The sequence below is a fragment of the Mercenaria mercenaria genome, unplaced genomic scaffold (assembly GCF_021730395.1).
Source record: "Mercenaria mercenaria strain notata unplaced genomic scaffold, MADL_Memer_1 contig_3874, whole genome shotgun sequence".
Classification (NCBI taxonomy): domain Eukaryota; kingdom Metazoa; phylum Mollusca; class Bivalvia; order Venerida; family Veneridae; genus Mercenaria; species Mercenaria mercenaria.
In genome coordinates, this window is record NW_026462056.1 from 48,270 (window position 1) to 73,454 (window position 25,185).

The 25,185-nt window shown below is 35.2% G+C and overlaps 1 protein-coding gene across 1 annotated transcript in view; it reads right to left on the reverse strand.

Annotated features, from left to right (window-relative positions):
- Positions 1-25,121, reverse strand: part of LOC123524572 (tyrosine-protein kinase SRK2-like) — a 65,419-nt gene extending 40,298 nt beyond the window's left edge. The window contains exons 1-3 of the mRNA XM_053534635.1: positions 25,029-25,121; positions 8,815-8,859; positions 6,534-6,627 (exon numbers count right to left, since the gene is read on the reverse strand). Coding sequence (XP_053390610.1) covers positions 6,534-6,627; positions 8,815-8,859; positions 25,029-25,091 — 202 coding nt within the window. The 5' untranslated portion in view covers positions 25,092-25,121. The remainder of the gene's footprint in view (positions 1-6,533; positions 6,628-8,814; positions 8,860-25,028) is intronic.
- Positions 25,122-25,185: the final 64 nt, after the last annotated feature.

Below are 25,185 nucleotides of genomic sequence, written 5' to 3' on the forward strand. Positions count from 1 at the left end.
TATTAACAGGCTCAGGAAAGACTGAGTTTTCAAGTATGAAAATTAAAAGAAAAATTCCGTGGCCCAAGTTTGAACTTTATCCAAGCACTGCTGTTATTGGACTTCAATAGTATGCATATTTTTCGAACGACAACATAAAAATAACGTTGAAATATCACGAACAGTCTCCTCTGGTGACAAACATTTCACTATATTATTAATCTAAATGCTAAAAAGGATAAATGATATACAGTACAACCTTGCGGAACGCCACGTTCCTGCTGAAAAGAGTCTGAAAGGGTAAAACTAACACGCACTTTAAAAATTCGACCAGATAAAAATATGAAATATGAATATTGAAATAGAGTGAAAAACAACAGGTCGCCCAATACGACATTAATGAAAATATTGCAGGCTGAGAGATGATTAGTTGTGCTATGCTATTTGCCAAAGAAAAAAAATACATCGAGTGTATATTTTTAACATTGTTGATTCTCGAATAAAATTTTATCAAACTAATGAACACCTACTACCACCAAAACAAAAGTTTACTTTAAGACATTTGAAAAAGGAAATCCAAGAATTTCATTCTAAGTATGTCTTGGTTCCAGCAGACAAGGCGGCCAACAATATTATCATCATTTGACGCCTACATTATATTAATGTTTTACAAAACGAACTAAATAACACTAAAACTTATACATTGAGTCCTTCTGTTGAAAATAAGTTGGTCACTGATCACATCACTGAAGTTTCTTATTTAAAAGTTCGTATAGACGATCATCAAATTAAACTACCGACCATGTACTGGATTCCTAAATTGCATAAACAACCATATAAAGCTCGCTTCATCGCTAATTCTAGCTCTTGTACAACTACAAATATTTCAAAACTTTTAACATCATGTCTAACTGCTGTGAAAGCCCACGTGGAAAGTATACGAAAACTCTGTTAAACACTTATTTTGGTCGATTAAAAATTCTGGCGAAATCCTGGATAAGTTGAAAATTAATAATTACAAGGTATCTACAGTCAGTACATACGATTTTTCTACTTTGAATACCACTTTACCACATAACTTAATAAATGACAAACTAACTGCCCTAATTCAAAAGACTTTTGCCAGAGAGAATGCTACATTTATCGCTTGCAATTTTGATAAAGCTTTTTTTACTAGCAATATTATTAAACATTATACAATGTGGACCTGTGACGAAGTTTATAAAGCCCTTTCCTTTTTATTGAACAACATTTACATCAGGTTTGGGAATGCAGTTTTAGACAAATTGTTGGTATTCCCATGGGAACAAATTGTGCAGCCCTTGTCGCAGATTTTTTTTATATTGTTATGAAAGAGACTTTATGTTGAGCCTTTCTCCAGATACGCAGGCAGATATTATAACTGCATTTAATAATACATCACGCTATCTGGATGATATTCTTAATATAGATAATCCGTTTTTTTGGTCAATTGGTGGGTACTATTAAATTTTATCCTAGGGAGCTTCAGTTAATTAAAACTAACAATTCGGATACTGATGCTTCATTTTTAGATTTACATCTCTATTTATGACAATATTATACATACCAAAATTTATGACAAGAGGGATTATTTTAATTTTAGTATTGTAAATTTTCCCCATTTGGATGGGGATGTACCTCAGGCTACATCTTATGGGGTATATATTTCTCAATTAATTCGGTTTGCCAGAGCGTGTAGTCATGTCAAGAATTTCAATGAACGTAAATCAATATATTAAAAGTAAACTTCTTCAGCAAGGCTACAGTTATTACAAATTGCGTAAATATTTTGCTAAATTTTACTATCGTAATTCTGATTTAGTTTTTAAATTCAATAGTAATTTAAAGACACTTCTGCGAGAAGGTATTTCTAAACCCGTTTTTTATGGGGATGTGGTTTACAAACTTCGTAAGATCTTGGGTCATGGTAATTTTCCAAATGGATTTGGTAAAATTATAAAACGTTTTATTAAAAGAGGTTACGACCCAAATGTTTTGAGACATACTGCATGTTTAGTGTTCAACCCGTTTACAGTTGGACACTACGCTTCCCTCTTTGATTGCGTCTGACGGAAGAGGGGGAGGACTCTATGAGAAGCAGTTTTTAAATCCTACCAGGACTGAACTGTTTTGATATTTGTCTTCTGGCCTGTTTCGTCGGGCCCTTAAGGGTGTTTCTCTTGTTGCTCTGTCTTCTGAAAAGGCATTGAGTACATACGTTTTTGGTTCTTAAGGTTTGCTTTTTATATATTTATACACGAGCATTTTTGTGTTTTACATGCCATGCCTTTTTGTTTCCATTACGTGTGTGAGATTCACCTGGAGGGGATTACTTTTATTTACACTGTCCCGTGTCTTTGGAACATGGTGGGGGTAAGAGTGAGGTTGGGTGCGCACCATAAACCGGTTTAAGCTCCCCAGTGGTGTTTTTGCCACTGACCGTTCCAAGGCGGTGCCCCACTGTGTTCCATTGTTTGTTCGTTTTGTCCTTATGTGTTGGCTTTGTGTGTGCATGTGTGTGTGTGTGTGTGTGCGTGTGTGCGCGTGTGCGTGAGCGTGCGTGTGCGTGTGCGAGTGTGTGTGTGTTGGCTTTGTGTGTGTGTGTGTGTGTGTGTGTGTGTGTGGTGCACGCTTTTGCGTGCTGGGGGTTCGTTTTGAAGAGGCTGCGTTTTTGGTTCGTGGCATTCCCTGTTTGATATTTGTCCTTGTTTTTTTTTTTGCAGTGTTTTCTTTTGTAGAAGCAATAGATTGGTCTGATATAGTTAGGTGAGAAACAGTTGAAGGTTTTCCTTTTCACTTAATTTATGAAACATATACGAAACATGTTTTTCACCGATAACATAGAATTAAGTTTTGAATCGTAGGAATGCCGTTCTTTTCTAATTTAGTAGTTCTGTCAGCTTTTGCTCGTAAAATCTTAACTGATTGTAGATTTTCTATAGTTGAGTATCTTGATTTTTTACCGTTTTACGTTTCAGAACTATCATTATGCAATGGTTTACTTTTAAGTTTACCATTTTCTGAAGTTTTTTGGTACAAGAGCATTTTTAGTGTTTCATATAACATGCTATAGATTTTCATTGTCAGTGTCAGGGAATCATTTTTATATACACTGTCCTGTGACTTTTGAACATGATGGAGGGGGGGGGTAAGAGTGAGGTCAGGTGCACCACAAACCGATTTAAGCGCCCCAATGGTGTTTTTGCCACTGACAGTACCAAAGCGGTGCCCACTGTGTTCCTTTATTTGCTCGTTTTGTCCTCCTGTATTTGTTTTGTGTGAGTGTATGTTGATCGTGCTGGGTTGCGCTTTTGGGAGGCTGCGTTTTTGGAACTTTTTCCTGTTGGATATTTATCATTGTTCTGTTGTTGTTGTTTTTTCGCTGAGTGTTGTTCGCTGCAATATGCACAATACAAAGGACGACTACAAGTGTCACGATCATAAGAATGACCATTTTGCTGCTTTTTGGACAAATCAACTGTCATTTGCATCTTGATTCGTTCTTCCCGAACTTAAAACAGTTGTAGCATTGAAGAGGATTTGTATATATATGTTGTAACTTTCGTAAGCAGATAGCCAGCGTTTAGAAATGAAGAAAGAAACAGAATGCCAAAAGTAAGAATTATAGTGTTTTGGCAGATTGCTTTGATTGCTGACACCATCAGAACAACAAATGACCCCCCCCCCCCCCCCCCCACCACCACACACACATACACTTCCCTCTCCTTTTGAGGACTTTAGTATGTTGTGCAATACATTTACACGGATTGTTGCAAAAGGATGTTATGCCAAGTACACTAGTGTATGTGCTGCTCTTTCATTTAAAATCCACTGTACGTAAGTTCTTGCCTTATTTCCATACACCAGCTATACTCTCGAGTATTTTCTCAATGACAATAGGAGAGATGCCTCTCATGTTAAAATTTTCATCACTAGATTGAGTAAGAAAAAATCTTTGATGTGCTGTATTAGATGTAAACGATTTCTCTCCTTCCATGCCGCCTCAGTGCAATCGTTCATTTTTATTGTCCAAATTCATCATTCGCAGCCCCATCCACCGCAGAGCAAAGGGGCATTTAAACCGGGCGCATATCTTGCCTATACATGTAAGGGATACTGTAGTGATATATTCGGACAAATATTTTACAATTTTTTTATTACCAGTTGTATTGCAGAACAACCGATTTCTATTTTACCTAACCGACTTGCTCTAAGCCAACACCTTCAAGAAAAAGAATGAAAAACACACTACAACGAAATGTATAATATTTTTGTGTGAACGTAATGCGAAGTTTGCTGAATGTAGTAAAATATGGCTACAGAATGAAATTACATTGGAATTTGTGTAAAGTCTATTTGCTTAAAATCTACAAATAGCTGTGGAATCTAATATGAAAAGATTTAGATGCAATATAACATGAAAGAGCAGAAGATGTACGCGTAAATGTGTGATTGACTAGTGTTTGACATGACTAACCGATTAATCGTATCGAGCGGATACAACCGCTCAAAAAGTTCTACACCGAATTAGAGGTCAAAGATTAGGGGATGCACTCATGAATACAAACATGCATCACCTCCTCAATGTGGTTTGGAGCACCTCGATATCCAGGACTTCAATTCATGACAAACTGATTGTTTTATTTTCCAGGGAGTCGTACCCCTCTGCATGGGGATACAGTTGGTATTATCTGTCTCCCACCCCGCCAGCAAGGGGCACCCAATGATATGAACCCCAGACGACTCAGTATTAAGTTCGATAATGGAGATAAATGGAGATTGTTTCAACATAGTTATCGCAAATCCGACCTCTGCATTCAGGTGTGAAGAGGAAGATAATGTCAAATCATCTATTGATTCAAAACTATTTGGTCATGTTTCTTAGAAGGCAAGAATAAAAAAGTCACACAATTCATCATATAGGTCGTGAAGTGTATGCAGTATTCTCGGAACATTTAGTTAAATGGAATATAGGTGATTCGGAATGTTTATCAGTTCTGTTGTAGTGGTAGACAGAGATGAAATAGAGACACTTGTGGAATTTGGACAAAAATCCAGTCAATAGTAAAAAAATTATATCCACGAATTGTCCTAAGGAGGAACTGGATTAAATATAGATATGTATAGAAGCTTATTTATTTGACAAATTTTGATCAAACCTTTTTGTGTCGATTTGCTTTAAAATCCAACTCAATAAGTCACTAATTAGTTTTTGTATTAAGACTTTAATTAAAGCGTTTCTTGCGTATATTTGTTCGAGGAAAGATATTATAGATTTAAAGTCATGGGCGGGCACAAAGGTAGAGCTATCGACTTTCCGTAAACCAGCTGGATGGCTTCTTCACATAAAGAATTATACATCCAAAACTAGGTTTCTAACAAACGGCAGTCCCAGACTAACGGTTAAGCGAAACACATTTACTTAGAAATACTGAACAACATTTTAACAGGATTTTTTATCTTTGATACACTGCCCCTCAAAACAGGAGGGTTCATTTATTGACCAGAGGCAGTAGTTCTATGACACTGGCGACTGTAGACAAAAGCAGTTGCTGAGTAAAAATTGTTTTCAGTATCGAGGTCACTGTGACTTTTACCTTTGACCCACTGACCCCAAAACAAGATCATTACTGACAACAGACAATTATCAATTATTACAGTCGGTGTCATCTACTGACCATAGTCAGTCATTTGAAGTGTTACCATTGTAAGACCAAGCATTCTCTAATTAATGACCGGAAACCAAATGGTCTACCGACTGACCGACTTACAATGAGTAAAATAATATAATCCCTCTTATTTGAAGAGAGCTAAATTTGCTCCCTGTGCACCCAAAAGGTGTGACATTTTACATGAAGGCTTGTTTTCAATTGTGCTTTATTTTACTCAAAAAATCAAGTTTACCATTCCTAATGTTACTTTACTCTGCACATACTACGCAGAATACTTTTTCATCGTAAACTGCATCTTATTCTGATAAATATTTTACATCATATGATAGAACTTCACGAAAAAAAAAACAAACAACTATTACATTTAAGTGTTAAACACTACAATTTCATCACTACATTTCTTTTTTCTTATGTCCTAATGTTATTTATAAGTCCTACAACATTTCAAATAAAATATAGTTTTGGCTTTCTCAGAATCTTGATGCAGGTATATAGGTAAAAATGATCACTGTAGCTTTTAAGTTGTTACCTGTCAAATATCTTTTATTCTTAAAAAAAAAATTGGATTTTTACTTTATTTTCCTGGACAGGGAGTTACAAGGGATGCTGGAACGAAAGGCAGTCACACAGCATTGTACACCCATTTTTGACATTTACCAAAAAGCATGAGATATGGCAGTTTTATGTTCTAAGCAAAATGTATAACAAATTTAGATATTTGATAATTTAGCACTATAATGGAAGCAGTTTGAGCAAACAGAAAGGTAGAAAATCGCCACATTATTCCATACATAAGTCCACCCTTGTCCTTTAAATCTGAGTTTAAGATGGAAGACATAGCTTTGAAAGACACAACCTTACCATCAGACCTGGAGTACTGTTGCAAGTTTCCGTACTCAGAATAGAGATCTATATCGTTATCGTCAAATTTCGTGTCGATTCGCCATTCCTCTTTCTGAAATATATTCCAAGTATTAATGATAAACTATTTACAAATTGTTTGTACTAAACAATATTGCTTGAAGACGCCAGGGATGAGCAAAGTCTCTACAGTATCAAGGGTTTCAAGCGATCCAAACATAGAAAACTAGAAGTGCTTCCATGAGGGACTGGTGATCCCCCCTTTCCTGTCACCTGTCACTATACATGGTTCAATAACCTTTAGATATACGCAACATACACTTTTAAAGCACTGTATGTGTATTTTCAATTAAGTCAAGAACCATCACTCTGGTCTGGCTGAGTGAAATTACAAACAGAACACCAGATACTCAGATGCTCAACTATTATGCTACGTAACAATTCTCTAATGGTTTATGACACTAGGTCAAATACGTTTTGAGATACATGGGACACAACCATTTATGCCCTTAGTGCATATTTTGACTAAGTCAAGTGCCATAACTCTGGTCTTGCAAAGTAAAATAAAAAAAACTGAAGTGCACAAATAAATTCATATGCTGAGTAATATTCCTTCATGGTTTCATGACTCTGTGTTAAATATTTTTAAGATATTTGCAACACAAACCTTTAAGCATTTTATGTCTATTTTAATTAAATCAAGGACCATAACTCTGATCTGGCTAAGTGAAATCCCAAACAGAACACCAGGAGCATAACTTCATATGCTATATAATGATCCTCTAATGTTTTATGTCTCTTTGTCAAATACTAGTATAAACAAGTTGAGATACAATGTAAATGCGATACAAACTTGTTTGCCATTTATGCATATCTTTCACTAACAAAATTGCCTTAATTCTGGTCTAAGCGACAAAAATCCCAAACAAAACTCCCGGTGAACAATTTTACATTCTAAATACTATTCCTATAATATTGCCTGTACGTATAAAGGTGCTTGCGACACCAAATGTTTATGCTCCTTTATGTATATTTTGACTAAGTCAAAGTCCATAACTCTAGTCTGGCTGAATAAAGTTTCATACAAAACCCCATGTGCACAAGTTCAAATGCTTAGTAATATTCCTATAATGTTTCAAATCCTAGGTCAAATACTTTTTGAGATACATGCGACATACACTTTTAGGCCCTTTCTCAGCATATTTTTGACTAAAGGGCTATAACTCTGGACTGGCTGTGTGGAATTCCAAACAAACAATCCACCAGGTGTACAATTCCATATGCTAAATGACAATCCTTTGTAGTTTGATGACTTTGGGTCAAATCCTTTCTTTTGAGATATAGATTTGGACGAACGGACATATTTTTGACCAAGTCAAGGTACGCAACTCTGGGCTGGCTGTGTGAAATTCGAATTTAAACACCAGGTGCAAAATTGCACATGCTGAATGACACTCCTGAAATGTTTGTTGAATTTAGGTCAAATACTTTAATTTTTAGATATTTGCGACACGAATTTGGGCGGACGGACAAGGGCAAAGCTAAGTGCTCGCTGAAAAAAAGGGAGGTGGGCACAATTTCAGGAAATTCAGTTCGTTTACATAGTGACCTTTACTTATGTTAGGGATTGTCCGGGCGGGTTACATTATCCTCAGCTTTAATTTAGGAACAAAGTGGGAATTAAAGAGGGCGGTTTTTTTAATTGAACTCTATCGTGTTGGTTATTTTGTCACTGACTGTTCCGAAGCGTACTTGTATTCCTTTGTGTTTGTTTTGATCCCGTGTTATATCTATTATGATAAAAGTAGAGAAATTTATTTATTTATTTATTTTGTTGGGTTTAACGTCGCACCGACACAATTTTAGGTCATATGGCGACTTTCCAGCTTTAATGGTGGAGGAAGACCCCAGGTGCCCCTCCGTGCACTATTTCATCACGAGCGGGCACCTGGGTAGAACCACCGACCTTCCGTAAGCCAGCTGGATGGCTTCCTCACGTGAAGAATTCTACGCCCCAAATGAGGTTTCGAACCCACATCGATGAGGGGCAAATGGTTTGAAGTCAACGACTCTAACCACTCGGCCACGGAGGCCCCCAAAAGTAGAGAAATAACATTACATTTGGTCATGTTCAAGAATGAATAACGGTCAATAAATCTGATAGTTGATTTAGGCAATTTGTCTTTAGAATTTTGTCTTTATTCATTTATCTCAATTACATAACAATTTAACAACTATAGGTTCCGAGGAAATAAAATGTGTTTTGCCTTCTAGTACTTACGTCTTCGGGTCTGTAAAGACTTTTCCTACGTGTTTGTGCATCTGTCTAGAATACCAGAAAAAAAGCAACAACAAGTGAATGAAGTTTTGCCATGTAATACAAAGTACCCTACTGGAAGGCACCTAATTTTCTCTACTGCAGTATAACATAAGGATCTGATATAATTCAATGATGTATAATAATATTTTAATAAATTTACAATATGTTAAACACAAAACTTGGATTAAATTTTGCATATGTACAAACATTTACAGTTGCTGATTGTTTCATAACATCTATAAATATAAAAAAAAGTATTTAATGTCAATTTTGATATTGGTGGGAAAATAGGAGGAAAAATGTAAGAAATCATATAAAAGGGAAATAATTCAGAAGAAAATACACCAGCATTTTTTTAATTTGGTCCATATGACACATGAGGTTATATAAACATATTTTACAGACTGGAAAGAAAATGATCAATGTTGACATTTGACCTTCATGTGTGGCATTGGCCTTTGCACTAGGGGTCTGGGTATTGTACATGACAATTGTCTAATTATGGGTAACATTTGTGTCAAGTAATATTAAAATCCCTTAATTAATGACAGAGCTGTTAACAATAAAGGAAAAAATTCTTATTGACTTTTGACCTCCGACACTGACCTTGACCTTTCGAGTTAGGGATAAGGGTTTGTGTAAGGCAAATTGTCTCATTATGGAAAACATTTATGCTAAGTAATATTAAAATCCCTTCATGGATGATAGGGTTATTGATCATACAGAAAAAAAACTATCGACCTTTGACCTGTAAGTGTGACCTTGTCTTTTAAGTTAGGGATATGGGTTTGCGCATAACACATTGTCTTATCATGGGGTACATTTGTGCCAAGTAATATTAAAATCCCTTTACCGATTGTTTAATCACAAACAGCACAGGTAAAATCTTTTTTGGCCTTTGACTTCCAAGTGTAAGTGACCTTGACATTTCAGTTAAGGGTCCAGGTTTTGGACATAACGGGTTGTCTCATCCAGGGGATAGACTGGACAGGAAAAAAACTATTTACTTTTGATCTACAAGTGTGACCTTGACATTTAAGCTAGGGTTCTGGGTGTTGCGCATGGCATGTCGTCTCATCAAAGGAAACATTAATGCCAAGTTATATTGTATTCTTTGATGGAGAACAGAGTTTTGGACCGGACACGAAACAGATCCTGTACATGCCACGTTAATATTTGACTGCCAAGTGTGACACTGACCTTAGAGCTAGGACACATTGTCTTATTATGGGGTACATTTGTGCCAGGAAATATTAAAATCCCTTCATGGATGGTAGAGTTATTGACCGGATATGGAAGAAAACGTGTTGACCTCTGACCTCTTATTGTGTCCTTGACCTTTGAGCTAGGGGTCCAGGTTTTTGCATGACACACCAATTTATCATGGAGGGAACAACTGTGCCAAGTAATACTGAAACAAATTGATGAATGACAGTTATGTACCGGACACGAAACAGACCCTGTTCATGCCATGTTAACATTTAAATGCCTAGTGTGACATTGACCTTAAAGCTAGGAGTCTGAAAGTTGTGCATGACATATTGTCTTATTATCGGGTATATTTGTGCCAAAACTTTTTTTAATCCCTTCACGGATAGAACAGTTATGGACCGGACAGGTAAAGTAACCTTTTTGACTTTTGACCTCCAATTTTGACCTTGACCTTTGAGCTAGGAGTCCTGGTCTTGCGCATGACACGTCTCATCATGGGAAACATTAGTGCGAAGTAATATCAAAATCCCTTGATGAATGAAAGAGCTTAAGGGCAGGACAAGAAATTGCGGACGGACGCACAGACGGAAAAGCGCAAACCTATAGTCCCCGAAACTGGCTTTCAACCAGTAGGGGACTAATAAAACTAGAACTGTCACAGGAGTGACAAATACCCCCACAATACGGTCTGGTCACGGATGAATGGCAACCATAAGAAAGACATGGCCACAAGAAGGTGCAATTTTAATCGAACTTGACTTGTATTTTATGATGTTAAACCTGTGTACCAAAATGTATCTAAATCTGTCAATCCTTTCGTCAGTTATTGTCCGGCAACAATGAATTTGGCAAATTTTAACTTGAAAAGGGGCCATACTACATAAAAAATTGGTTGTTTGTAGCCAAACTCAAACTTTACCTGTATTTTATGATGTTATACCTGTGTACCAAAAACACTTAATTCTGTCAAGAAATGTCATTGGAGTGTTTAATCACATAGCTTGAGTCAGTGTTAAAAATATCAAATAATAAGAGAGGTACAGATAAAGTGTATCAAAACATTATATAAGGTATAATTCCAAGCAAAAAAAGGGGCATAATTCAGGAAATATTGGTGCAAGAGTTATGCACCTTGTGTCATATGATGTGGGTGATGATGTGAAACAACTACTTTAAGTTTGAATGAAATGCATTTCGTAATAACTGAGATATAGCGAAATTGCATCAAAATTAACCTTAAATTCTAAGTAAAAGAGGGCTTAATTCATAAAAAATTGGTGTCAGAGTTATGCATCTTGTGTCATATGATGTTGGTGGAACATCTATTTTAAGTTTGAATCGAATCCATTTAGTAATAAATGAGATAGAGTGAAAGTGTTTCAAAACTTTAACCTGAAATTCTAAGTAAAAAGGGGGCAATTTATGAAATATTGGTGCAAGAGTTATGGCCGTTGTGTCATATGATATGGGTGATGATGTTGAACAACTATTTTAAGTTTGAATCAAATCCATTTAGTAATAAAACCCTTCAAGGCACATAGAAGCTATGGAACCATAACCAAATATCTAACCTTTGACCTTGAATTATGACCTTGACCTTTGACCATCAGGCAAAGGTGACGTGTTCAACACGTCATTTGGTCTTGAGGAATAATAATGGGAAGTTAAATTAAATTCCTTCCTAGCATACAGATTTCGGGACAGGACGCGACGGGACGGGACGGGACATGCCAAACTGACTCCTATATAGCACCCACCCCAAGATGTTTGGTGGGGGTATAATTACATTAAACAAAAAAGTAAAAAAGAAATAATACACTGACTGACTCTTCATGTTTGTGTACTTTACCAAGTGTACCTATGCACATGTCACATTTTCTTTTTAATATTACCGAATTCAACAATGTAATCAAGTAAATGGTACATTACTCTAGACGGCGTAATGTATTTCTATCTTAGGCTCATCTTATAATTACATATATCACACTGCTTGCTAGCCGATCGTATTGTTATCATTAACTACGTTACCATACGTAAACTGCTTAAACTTAGCAACACAACATACCACTCCAGGAGAACTACGTTCCAACGTAAGTCAAGTCTCATCGATATCATGTGACATATCTCAACGACAATGTTACGGAGTCGCTCCTTATGACCTTGTTGATTCATTTATTATGTGCAGTAAAGCATTGATTCTACGTTTTCATAACTGAAAAGATGAGTTTTAAGTGTGGAAGCAATATTAGCTATATGGAGAATTTTGAAAGATAATACGAACTAGCTACAAATAAACTTATGTAAGCTAGATAAATGTTGCAAGGCCGCAACGATAACGGACAATATGTGACAACGTCTCACGTACAGTGTTGCAAAGTCTCAGCATCATAATTACCATTTGAACTTGAAGAAAATTCATATTTACATGTTATCTGTACGTTGGGAACATTTCTTAGACACTTTCATAAATGACTGGATGACGTCTGAGCAAGGAACAACAATTAAATCAGTATGACAAATGTATTTGAACCGCGCCATGAGAAAACCCACATAGTACGTTTGCGACCAGCATGGATTCAGAACAGCCTGCGCATTACCCCAGTCTGGTCAGGATCGATGCTGTAATCTTAGGAAAAAGAAATGCATTTAACTTGCAGTTATTTAGCAGTTTTTTCAAATAAATGCCTTTTTTACAAGTTTTTGTCCTCCATCTTAATTTGTAAGGATCCATTTAAACAGCAGTTTTAAAAAAAATGGTAAAAACTTGTTGAAAAAACTTGTGTCCAGCATTTTTTTACCAGTTTTTCAACATTTAAAAATAAATGGTGATGTTTAAACAATACTTATAAACCATTATTAACAAGTTATTTTCTTGGACCAGTTTTTTTTAAGCTGAAAAATTGTGACAGAAGCTGCATTTTTTACAAGTTTTATTTAAATGCTTCTATCAGAAGATAATTCATGCACACAAAATGTAATGCAAATTTAAACAAAACTATTTTCACTTAAATACCTGGTAGTAAATCATAGCAATTGTGTGTGTGTACTAGTTCTATATAACATGCATGTTAACAAATTTAAGGTACATCACATAATTAATATCATATCATTCTACATATAAATTTAAAAACTTGGATGTTTTTAGGTTACCTTTAGACTTTGGTGTACCCTGTCTGTCAAATGGTGTCAGGCTAATTTACTGTCATTTCTATTTATATTTAGACATTCACTTTATTAAACAAAGTGGTATAATCATACTGTAAGTTGATTCCTTAATTCAGCAACAGCCTATCTTGATAATGATTTAGTTCATCTAGTATCTATCGTATCTATTCGGAGAAGGACATATATATGTTTCATCTTGGACCTTCACTATATTATTTACATTTATAATAGCATTGATTGGAATGAAGCTCATCTTTTTTGGACAGGACACTTTCCAAACACAACCAAAACATTCAATTTTGTCAAATATCTCAACTAAAGCAAGATTTATGGTACAAGTGTTTGACTGTATAAAGAATTTAATAGAACAAAATTCTGCAATAGATGTAACCGAGTCTACAAAGGTTGCAGCATGCTGTTGTCGTTTCTGCAATCTCTTATAATCAGTTCCATACACATAGAAACCTCGTTTGTACATATTGATCTTAAAAAATTGTCTCACATTTTCATTATCAATACCATACATTGATGCAATTCTAAACTCTTCCTCATTTAATTTTACCCAATTTACAGTTCCGACTGGTCTTATTCCAGGCTCTATTTAACTGCCACCTTTAAAATTCTTGAATATTATAGTGGATACTGAATTGATAGAGCTGTTAATTCTGAATTAATTTTATATTATAACATTATCGGATTGTGGTGGTACTTGATGCTAAATTCCCTTAGCTCAGATTTCCGCATTGCATTTCAAGAAGCGGAGAAAATGCGGAAAAGTTGTGGAAAAGTTGCGTAAACCTTCAGTTTCCGCAGATTCTCTGCAGAAAATAATTTTTGTTTTACGGAGAATCTGCGGATATGCGGAGAACATGCGGAATAATGACACTTAAACATTTCTCAGTTGCGGAAATTCTGACTCTGACTATTTCATGATGCGGAGAAGTTATACTTAGACATTTTCAGTTGTGGAAATCTTGACTCTGACGGCCTCCGTGCATTATTTCATCATAAGCGGGCACCTGGGTAGAACCACCGACCTTCCGTAAGCCAGCTGGATGGCTTCCTCACATGAAGAATTCAACGCCAAGAGTGAGGCTCGAACCCACATCGATGAGGGGCAAGTGATATGAATCCCGAGCGATCTTAACCACTCGGCCACGGAGGCCCCTAGAAAAAAGTTTGACTTGGGATTTGTTTTCGCTTAAAAAGTCTAATAAAGCATACAATCTGACATTTCTTTAGATCATTATTTTTGTAAATCAATTAGATATTACACGATATATTAAAAACATTTGGAGTAAATGTTGGGGCACATCTAATTATAAATCTCAAAAGTTTTTTTTTTCAAAAAGCAGACTTATGTGTGATGCCAATGCATTGGTGAGTATGACTTAGCTTTAATTATTCTTCAAATTCATAATAGTATGCTGAAAATGAAATAGAAAATAAATTAATATTAAATTACAAACAATTATCATGTAGAAAAGCTAGGATAGTCAATAAAACTTGCCAATGTATTTGTTTTTAACTAATTTGTACACATTGTATAAAAAACAATGTTTAAAAGGCAGTATGTGTAATTTTCTACATGGAGAGTCGGACCAATTGTAAAAATGGGAACGAGCAACGGGGGCGAACAAATCGTAAGACAACATTAACGTGTATTTTTTCGGACTTGCGTCAACTTTACATATAAATACAATCAAGACCAGTAAAACTATACCATTTAAAATGAAACTTCATATATGTTACTGCCAGTTTTAATTGAAAACGCATAAATATTGAGAAAGTACAGTCTCCCGATTGCGTTAGATCTCATGCGCCGCCATGTTTGTTTACCGAAGATACTTCAGCCAATCAGCTTTTACAGGAAGTTGCTGGTTACCGGTCGCATTATTCAAAGTTGGCCATCGCAGGAGACCATTTTGTATTGGCATATTTGATTGGTTATTGTAAGACCGAGGGTCAAATGATTCGAGTATTTCTATTGGTTTCCAAAGCTGTTGCAGTTTTTGCGCCATCTTTAAAATTTGTTAGATGTTTTTCTGTGACTTATATATAATATAATGTTGTGCCAAATTGTGGTACTGTGTAATAGCATACCACGCTGACCAAACAATTCAATCGTTGAGAAATCCTGCGACTTAATTCCGGAAGCAAAAGAATATAGGTAAGGGTAGACTTCTTGGAAAAAAAAGCAAAGCTCACAACAAACGATTTACAGTCAACTCGTCCCCAAGTCAACTCGTCCCCGATTTGGTCATTTCGTCCCGCTTGACGATTTCAAATTGGTCATTTCGGCCCCCATTTTCAAACGTAGGGACACTTCACGTTTAGCGGTCCCCGGTTGGAAGTACATCCAGGCCCGTAGTTACACTGAGGCACAGGGAGGCCGGTGCCTCCCTGTTTTTCTGCCAAGATTATGAGAAAAAAGGATATGTTTTGGGTAACCATCTTAAAAGGCATAACCGAACTGAGGCACTATTATTTCGTTTTAATTTGTTAAACTATTTTCCGCCATTTTCTTAATATCACGAATAATTACACTATACATGACCGTAGCGAGAGACTAAATTTTACCGAGGCAAACGAGTATGTACGTTTGTTCGTGGGTTGTTAGGTAATTTGAATGGTAAAGGCAAAGCCCCGACAGGCATTAATTTGGAAGGTTTGTGTCCCACCCTCCTCCATAGGAGGGTTTGTGGGGGCTCCCCCAAAAATAGGATATATGATATGAAAAACACACTTTGTTGAGCTGTTTTTATATTAAAGAGAAAAATTACCCTTTCACTCCGCGATCTACCCCGGGTACTCATACCGATTTATGGTTCGTTTGTAATGTCTTTCTTGCGATGGAGGTCTCGAATGCAACACAGGACTTACTTTTTGTGAGGTGTATGTCTATAATATTTTTCTTGATGGAGCTGCTGATTTGTCTCATACGAGAAAAATTAAATGTAAAAATGTTCAAACAATTTTCCCTAAAATTAAAGTTCCTTCTAATGTTGCTCTCATGCTGAAAAGGACATTAGTTTACTATAAAAAAAAAATCTTCTTTCATACAATGACAAGGCTGTTGCTACAAAGACTGGATATCAGTATAACTCGCCACAGAGGAATGAGCAAAATGCGTTTTAACAAATAGTTTGCGGCGTGAAATTAAAATAAAACTTCATTAGGTTGAAAAGAACATTCAACTCCATATTAATTAATGAATACAGCATAAATGGAGTTTCATCAATTGCTCACGATACCACATGTTCTATCTATCGTCTGCTTCGACAAAAATTGCGCGCTTAATATTCTTCAAAATAAATGAAAATTAACGGCGCCGTTCTCCATCAATGATATTTTGATAAAAATTAAATACTTATAAACTATAATGATAAATCATTAAGTTTCAAATGATTTTGCTTTTGGCACCAACAAATTCATCGATTTATTTTGAATCTTAACCATACTTTGAAATAAGTTAGGTTTGAAAAAAAAAATATATTTTAGGAAATTAGACATAAAGTAGCTAGAAAACGTAGTTATGTAAACTTTTCTAGTGCCCTACCTCCCGATCCCGAGGTTCCGTAAATCATTGCTCCGGCTATAAGTGCCCAAGTACGAAATGACGATGGGGGGAATGCGAATATTAATTCGGGATCCGAATGTTACACGAATGAAAAATGCAGTCCTTGTGAATGTTTGGAAATAGCTATTTGATTGGTTTAACAGGCCTATTTTATCACATATAAAGGACATTTATGGTGAACTGTGATAGACGTATACAGTACATTTTGCCTTAGCGGTCACTTACAGGTATTAATCATTAAGCGGCCAATCAAGAAACTTCGCAAACTGACTATTCTATTGTGCCGAATAAAAAATACTAAGACATTGTTTTGATATACTTATGGGCAACACTTCGGCTGATACTACAATACTGGGGCTTATTTGAAACTGAATAAGGAAGATCAAAGTTTAAACTAGTAGCTACAATGTTTGACATAATTTGTTTTAGACAGACACTATGGATATATTTAAAGTTGTAAGACTTAAAGTGTACTACACGAATATAATTTTTCTAGTATGATAAATATATAAAGTTTTATTCGTATAAAATACTCACCAGTATAATTTTGAAGCAATGGTAAGGGTAAACGTGTAACAAGAAGTTATCAATAGGTTCAACACATCTGACCGAAAGAGTTTTGCTATTGATCATTTAAATTCTAAATTTGACTGGAAACTCATTCTGTCACGCTCTTTGGAATAAAAGTAGCTAAATACGTCTCTCATTGGTATAAGACACTGTTTTGTCCTGCTATTTTTGAATTACCTTACATTTACAGTATTATGGTTTCTTTGTTTATATTATTCGAACGCAGTTATTATGAGCTTTTTTCTCTTATTTTGTTTTACAAATGCAATGACACTGCAATTTATTCCCATATTACCAAGTAATGAGATCCAAGCAACTAAAAGGGAAAAAAACTTACCTTGTGGGTATGCATTTTGCTATTTACATTTGAAAGCAATTTCACCTTTTTTTCATAGTATTTTAGATACTTTTCTTTGCATTTAGGGGCGTTTAGATTATGACGCAAATGTATCTGATAACATATACTGTTATTTTGACACAGACAGTAGACATTTTTTGACCGGTAACTTGATTCAGTATTATATCTTATAAATCTTTTGAAGTTTACTAAAATTTCTTTACTGGCGTGTCTGAATCATGAAACGATCATGAAAGGATTTCAAATCATGTTAACCTGACATCCATTTCTTGTAATAGTGGTAAAACTTTTGTTGGTATTAACCAGTATGGTATTTATCTACATTTAAGCAAGATGAACATTTACAGTGAAATAAAGGTATACAGTAGAAATTATTAAATGAATTACAGTTGTGAAATATTTACTAAGCTGTAGGACTAGGAGTACCAAAATCTGCATTAAGCAAATATAAAATATTTATTTTGACCGTATGTTTCAGATATGCATATGCAACAGAAGTGTTTTATCACTCACTGCACTTGCTAATAAATTTCATTAAAAAGTGGAACGTCTTAACTGAACGACTGAAACGTTGAGGTCTGATAATTCTTCAAACATGTCCTCGTAAGTAGGAGACCGAAAAAGATGAAATCTAAATAATTTGCGCAAATGATTTGTAGTTTTTATGAAGGGGAGGAGGTGGAGGTATGTGGTGCTTAAGACCAAAAAATATCAACCTTGCTACGGTCCTGTATTTTCTTCTGAAATACAAATCTACAAAAATACAGTTTACTAATATATGCGCAAACATTAGTACTAGCCTCATACCCTGGCCTGATCTGTTTTATTGCTTCTTTCGATATTTGATAGAATTAAGCCCAGCTCTAGCTGAAAAAATCGAGATTGAGCTTTAATGTAATTTTAGGTCAAAAGTTATATCAGTTTTTAACTAACGATTGGCAACTTTTACAACATCTTGGTTTTAACACTGTAATTACATGTACATGTGAGAGGTAGACATAGTGTAGTATCGTACAATCTTGAACAATACATTGTATGTAATGTAGCAATGGTAAGTGTATAAGCGTGTAATTAGACTCCACACCGCTGACTCAACACCGCTGACCGAAAGAGGTTTAAATTTTCTACTCTTCCATTAAATCATTTCATTTATGGTATGAGGCTGCTGTCTGTTCTATTATTCGAACGGAGTTATCAGGTGCTTTTTATTCCTATTTTATATTACAAATTCAATGACACTTCAACTTATGCCCATATTACCAAGTAATGAGATCCAAACAACTAAAAAGGCATAAAAACTTACTTTGCGGCATTCACTTCGCTTCATACATTTTAAGATCATTTTTTCCACAGTATTGTATACATATTGTTTCATTTAGCGTGTTTAGATTACGATGCAAGTGTAACTTAATGACTGCAAAACTTGATTTAGTATTATATTTGGTAAATCGTTTGAAGATAATTAAAATTTCTTTTATATACTTTCGTGTCTGAATCATGAAATGATATCTTAATATGTCAAGCTGACATAGCCTTCAGTGCTATACTTAGAGTTTTAATTTTAAGAACAGTCAAACTTGCTTGAGAGACAACAACACTCAATGACTCAGATAATAATCCTATTTTGCATTCATCCATACATCTGTATGTCACAGCTTAGTGAAAAGTAATTTCAATGTAATGTTAATTTTCATGGTAAATATTGAATAGTTTTTCTTATTTTTATATACGATATGGTTCGAATAACATCATATCTAAATTTCAGATTAAATAGTGGCTCTGAATTTATTTTATTAGACTTACACCATTTTCTGATATCATACAATATGCATGTATCTCACAATTTTCCGTCATTGAGAGAAGTTATTCCCGCAATAATTATCAATAGCTTGATAGGTAGGACTATCTGCAGGAGCGGCTACATGGAAATTAAAAAACATTAAAACAACATGCTCAAAATGATCAATTCAAGATTTTTTGGTCTTGCATGTTATATATAAGCAATAAACAAGAATTTTTCAATTGCTTTTCATAATTTAAAATTTGGATACTATCTCTATAATATGAGACCACTTTCATTCAGATATCTGAAATGCGCGCAGTTTAGTTTAGTTTAGTTTATTTACAAATAAGCATGAGTCCCACTTTATGTGGGCAGCATCAGCATATACATTTCTATAATACATACATTCAGTAATATATTCACATGACCACCAACTAAAGTATGATACTGAAATATCTCACAAATACCACATAGTTATAACGTCGTATCGTGTTTTACGCTGTTGTCATATAACATACCTATTCGAAAATGAAAATTGAAGACATATTTGTCACACCCCATATAGCTCCCTTCGGGTATAGTTCCCGGGGTGCTGTATTCGACACACGTTTTCGTATATAGCTCCTTGGGACAGAGGAGCTGTATACGACAAACCCGAATATGACTCCTTATACATGGACAAATTAAAATACTATAACAGTACTGTTCGAGTAATAAAAAACATGAATATTTGGCAGAGTGTCATTTTTATGACCGAGGCAAGTGCCTCGGTCGCCCCAATAGTCGCTACGGCCATGCTATATAGCATAGTTTTCGCACAACCTATGCGCCCGTTAGTTTATATTCCAGCTTACACTGTCGCTGTCAGTTAGTTCATGTTCTTGCGAAAGAAGTTTTATGTTATGCATACCTAAATAAAACGTGGCGTTTATCTGACTGAATGTTGATATATTTTCTAAATTGATTCATTTTGACATTACAACAGAATGAAGTCTTGCAATCATGCGGTTTTGTTCTTAACACGCCTTTGAACATATCATTTCTAAACAGTTACGATTATAGATCTACGTACAGCATTTCAAAACATCGTTGTAAGATTTCTCTCAAAAATATATGGTCACTTAAAAGTTAAGAACTTATATCAGATACACTTATTGATTGTTCGTAAGTATGGAATCTTCCCGTTTATACTTTTTTTATATAAATGGGTGACAATTTAGATTTCGATTAACTTATAAGTATAACTTTATGACAACATTTGATCTTTTAGATCTGACATGTAATACGCACTATTTATCCAAGTGCTGAATTTCAAAGATGTAATATTATTTTAAGAAGATTGACAAAATATATTATGTACTAAGTACATTAATTTTGTATTACATTTCTGTATTGTATTTGTATATGCAAAAACTGTGTTGCTTCTTTCAAATTTTCGTTTCACGTCAGCCGTGCTAAAAAGTTTATACATGAACATATATACATTTACTCAACTGAAGATGTAAGAACCAAGCAAACATGACCATATGCCTTTAAATTAGCGTTTTAGAGTGACAATAATCGCAAATACGTTGGCTATTTCAAAACTCTTATTTTTCTGTAGATCTGTATTAACTATATTAATTAAAATGTACGCGAATCTTTTTAACGTCATTTATTTTTTTCCGAAATCGGTATCTTAAAAGTAACAAAAACATGTTTGAAATGCAGAAAAACGCACGAAATGGCACCATCGAAAAGAAAATCAAGGGGAGCACGCCCCCGGCCCCCCTACCAAACGCCTCCCTATTTTTTTACCTCTTGCTACGGGCCTGACATCATGACGTCACGTTACTTTGGGGGCTGCCGCTCCCACACCCCTGCTTTTTCCATTAGTGCTACTGTCCCCACACCAACGCTATGTTATTTTAACAAGAATTTAAACACAACCCTTCTAAAATAAATAGTCAAATTCAGTGGGGACCGCTAAAATGGAAACTACCCCAAACGTATTTTTTTTTAAAAGAAAAAATCAAAAATTAATATGATAAATTAAGTCGTTTTTTTATTTGTTAGTTTCCTTTTTAAGCACACGTCATAACTCGAAACAAGGCGCAGGTGTCCTCAGGACGGATATTTTTATCCGATTCGTTAACACATGACTGAATTTTTTTGCATATCATAAACAAATAAGCGTTTTATTCTGACAGATTATTTTTGCGGGAAATTTTCGTCCATAAGCTGAAGTGACGTCATGACGTTTCAGTGAAGCACAATAACAAAGTTCCACTTCAGTTTTTATCGTTTCTTGCGTAATGGTGTGTTCTTTCCGTAAAATAACGTTTTTGGACCGAGAAATATACTTCATGGAAAAGGGACGGAGAAAATCTCTCAAGGTACCTGATATTTCGTAGTTCACATAAACAATACCATATATAATCAATGCATATAACGCTAGTTGTCATTAACAGAATGAGAGCAATCTGGCACGGGGTGTCAGATGGGTTTTGTCGGCATGGGTAAAATCAAAGGAAACGCCAGTCCGGTGTGCAAGAAATATTTTTCCATATTGACGTTCCAGTTTCATAACGGGTGCGTGTCGTCAATTGTGACGTCACTTTCATAGATTCATGAATGTCGTCACGTTTTTAAGACATTTTCAGTTCAACTCGGGTTAAAGAACAAAATCTATATCATTGATATAATGAATAATACACGTGTAGTAATTACAAAAAGATTATTAGATTTGTATCGAGAAATATGCATTCATTCTTCCTAAAGAAGCGCAGCATTTCTGCTGTAGAAGCGTGCATATTTCTCGATACAAATCTAATACAAATGTACCCTACAATTACATCCTCACTTTATGTTGCTTCGTTGCGTATGTGCTTCTAACAGATCTGTTTGCAGACTTAATTATGATTAAGGTGTGCGCATGCAGTAGTATAAGTCAACTCTGTGCCACCGCGTACATTTTGCTTTCATTTGGACTAATATATCTTGGGGGAAACCTTTAAATGGAAAAACGGATAGAAAATACTACACATTTGGAACAAAATCTGATTTTCAGTCACATTTAGACTTGCTGGTATATTTTACCCGAATATAAGTAATGTGTTTAGCCGCAAGACTTCGATGAGTGTCAGTAATGCTTGCATATGTCGCGTTTAGAGTTAGTAACATCATCGGTTAGAATGAGGAACATGATATTAAATAAATATTGCCTGTTTATGATAAAGCAGTTGCAAAAATATATTTCTAAGATTAAAACTGACATTGCCTTCAATCTACCATTAACTGTTTGTAAGTATTGTTTTTGAAAACATATAGTATATTTTTCATTCTGGAAAATAGCAAAACCCTTCTATTTTCTCAAGTAACAGACGACTGTTTTAAAAATCTAAATGTTTTAATCAATTCATGCGATTACTTTTAAACCCTGAATACATGTTCATGCAAAGACACAAGAAAATATAATCAAAGTAATTATTATAAATGAAAATTATATAAGTCGCGTGATATTGAGCGATACAGTAACCAGACATCGTCGAGATATGTCACATGATATCGTTGAGACATGACTTACGTTGGAACGTAGTTCTCCCGGCGTGATACGCTATCTATCTATCTCCGCGCAGGAAAATGTCAAGGTGTATATCATCGCTACCACCGAGCAAATCATTTGATGATGGCCAATCCATGTCTTAGGTATAATCTGTAGTTCTAACTACAGAAAGCGGTACAACCTATATTTTAGTCCCTAGGTTTGGTACTCTTTCCCGTTTGCTCCTGGTGTACTTAATTTAAAGTACTAAGTGTCATGTAAACATGGACTATAAACCATGTGATAATATTGATACTGTGCTGACCATAGCTACGAGCCTTAACTTCAATAGTTTCGTTGGTTATGTTCCACTATAATGTGTAGTCTGGCTATCAGTCACATCTCTTTCTATTGTCTTCAGTACGGCAATCTTTACTCTTTATATTGACTTATACTGACGTTAACGGAATTTTGGTTTCGCCTTCTTCTCTCCAGACTCGGTTTCACTGAGTGTGTTCATGAGAGGTAAAAAGGACGTCTCCGGGTGTTTTTTTATTTTTCTTTTTCTTAAGTTTAATAGCTCTCTTGCTTTCATTTCAACTTTTTTCTCCAGCTTGTTAGAAAAGAGTTCAACATTTACCCCATGGTCTTGTTTAGTTTCCATTTTTTTCTGCTGCATAATATTTCTGAACCTTTATCTCTTACTCCATGATTTATTCTGACGTTGCTAATGACTTTAAAGGTCAGCTGGACTTTCCGTGTTAGCTCCATTATAAATTTCTGACTGCTTCCACAATTTTATAATCTGGATATGTCCGTGTATAAACTAAACTAGTAACGTTCATCTGCCACTGCTCAAATTGTTTTCAGTACAGAAAGGTTTTTAGGTTGTTCCAATTTGAACATCAAACATTCATTTCCTCAATGCCTATATTTTCTGTATGTTTATCGTTTTCTCTGTAATATACAGGCTCCATAAGATCCTATCTCTAAATTCCAGTTTGTTTAGTACTGCCCATTGTTTTCTATTTTAGGGCAAACACATTATTTTAACTAGGACAATACGTCGCTTTTCATGAAATTGCGCCCTGTTTATCACTGAAGGTTCCTTGTACACCACCGTACGAACATATCTGCAGATTTGTATTTGTGAATTTGTGTACTTGTAACATGTATAAATGTTGAAATCTGCTCAACCTGGGGCGAGAGGGCATAGACGACAGCTTGCATTTCTACTACTGTCTATGAACAGGCACAATCAAACCAAGCTTGCAACATCTTCATTCGTGTCGTATTTGGCGACCTGTAGTTTTCCACTTCTTCTGCTTTCTTACATTGTGATCAAAACTGTGATTTATATTTCTCTTTCTCAATATTAGGTTTTCGATATAAACTATAAACTAAAAGCAAGTTCCTTTGTGGGGGGAAGGGTTGGTAGTTAATCACTCCGATACAATAATAGATCATATGTCGATTTTGAAACTTTTGATGGTGAAGAAAGATGCCCATCCGGACATTATTTCAGGGTGGTGTTCAAAATACCACATTGGACAAATTATAAAATGTTCAGAACATAGCATATGACGTCCCGCTACGGTCATATCTGATCCGTATCTGAAGAGTTTGATTGTTTACCTATGACATACAGAGTACTGTGCATAATTCTGAACAATATCTTTAAGGCTCTATGTGACCATTTCCCTACCCATAATAGGGACATGAAACTGTATAGTCATTGATTTTAAATCCTAGTCAGGAGACTGCTTTATTCTGAAGAATATCTTAAACGCTCTATGTAACCATTTCCCTATCCAAAATGGGGACATGATAACAGTGCAGTCATAAATTATAAAACCTAGTCACAAGACTGGCACTAGCTGTGACAATACTAGAAGCTTTATGAAGGACAATAGATACTATAACTAGTTTTACAGTTGTACTGCAATAGCAGTTCTTATTTGTATACATACGTAGATCTACGTACCTGTTTAAAAGGCGGCTTCCTTTGTACAATGCTTTTCTTGATGCGTTTGAAGAAACCTTTCATCTTTCCTGCAACGGAATTGTATCGCAAAATATAAGATAATACATTTTCATAACAAATAGAAATGAAACGAGGATTTATTTTGAAAAAGTAGATT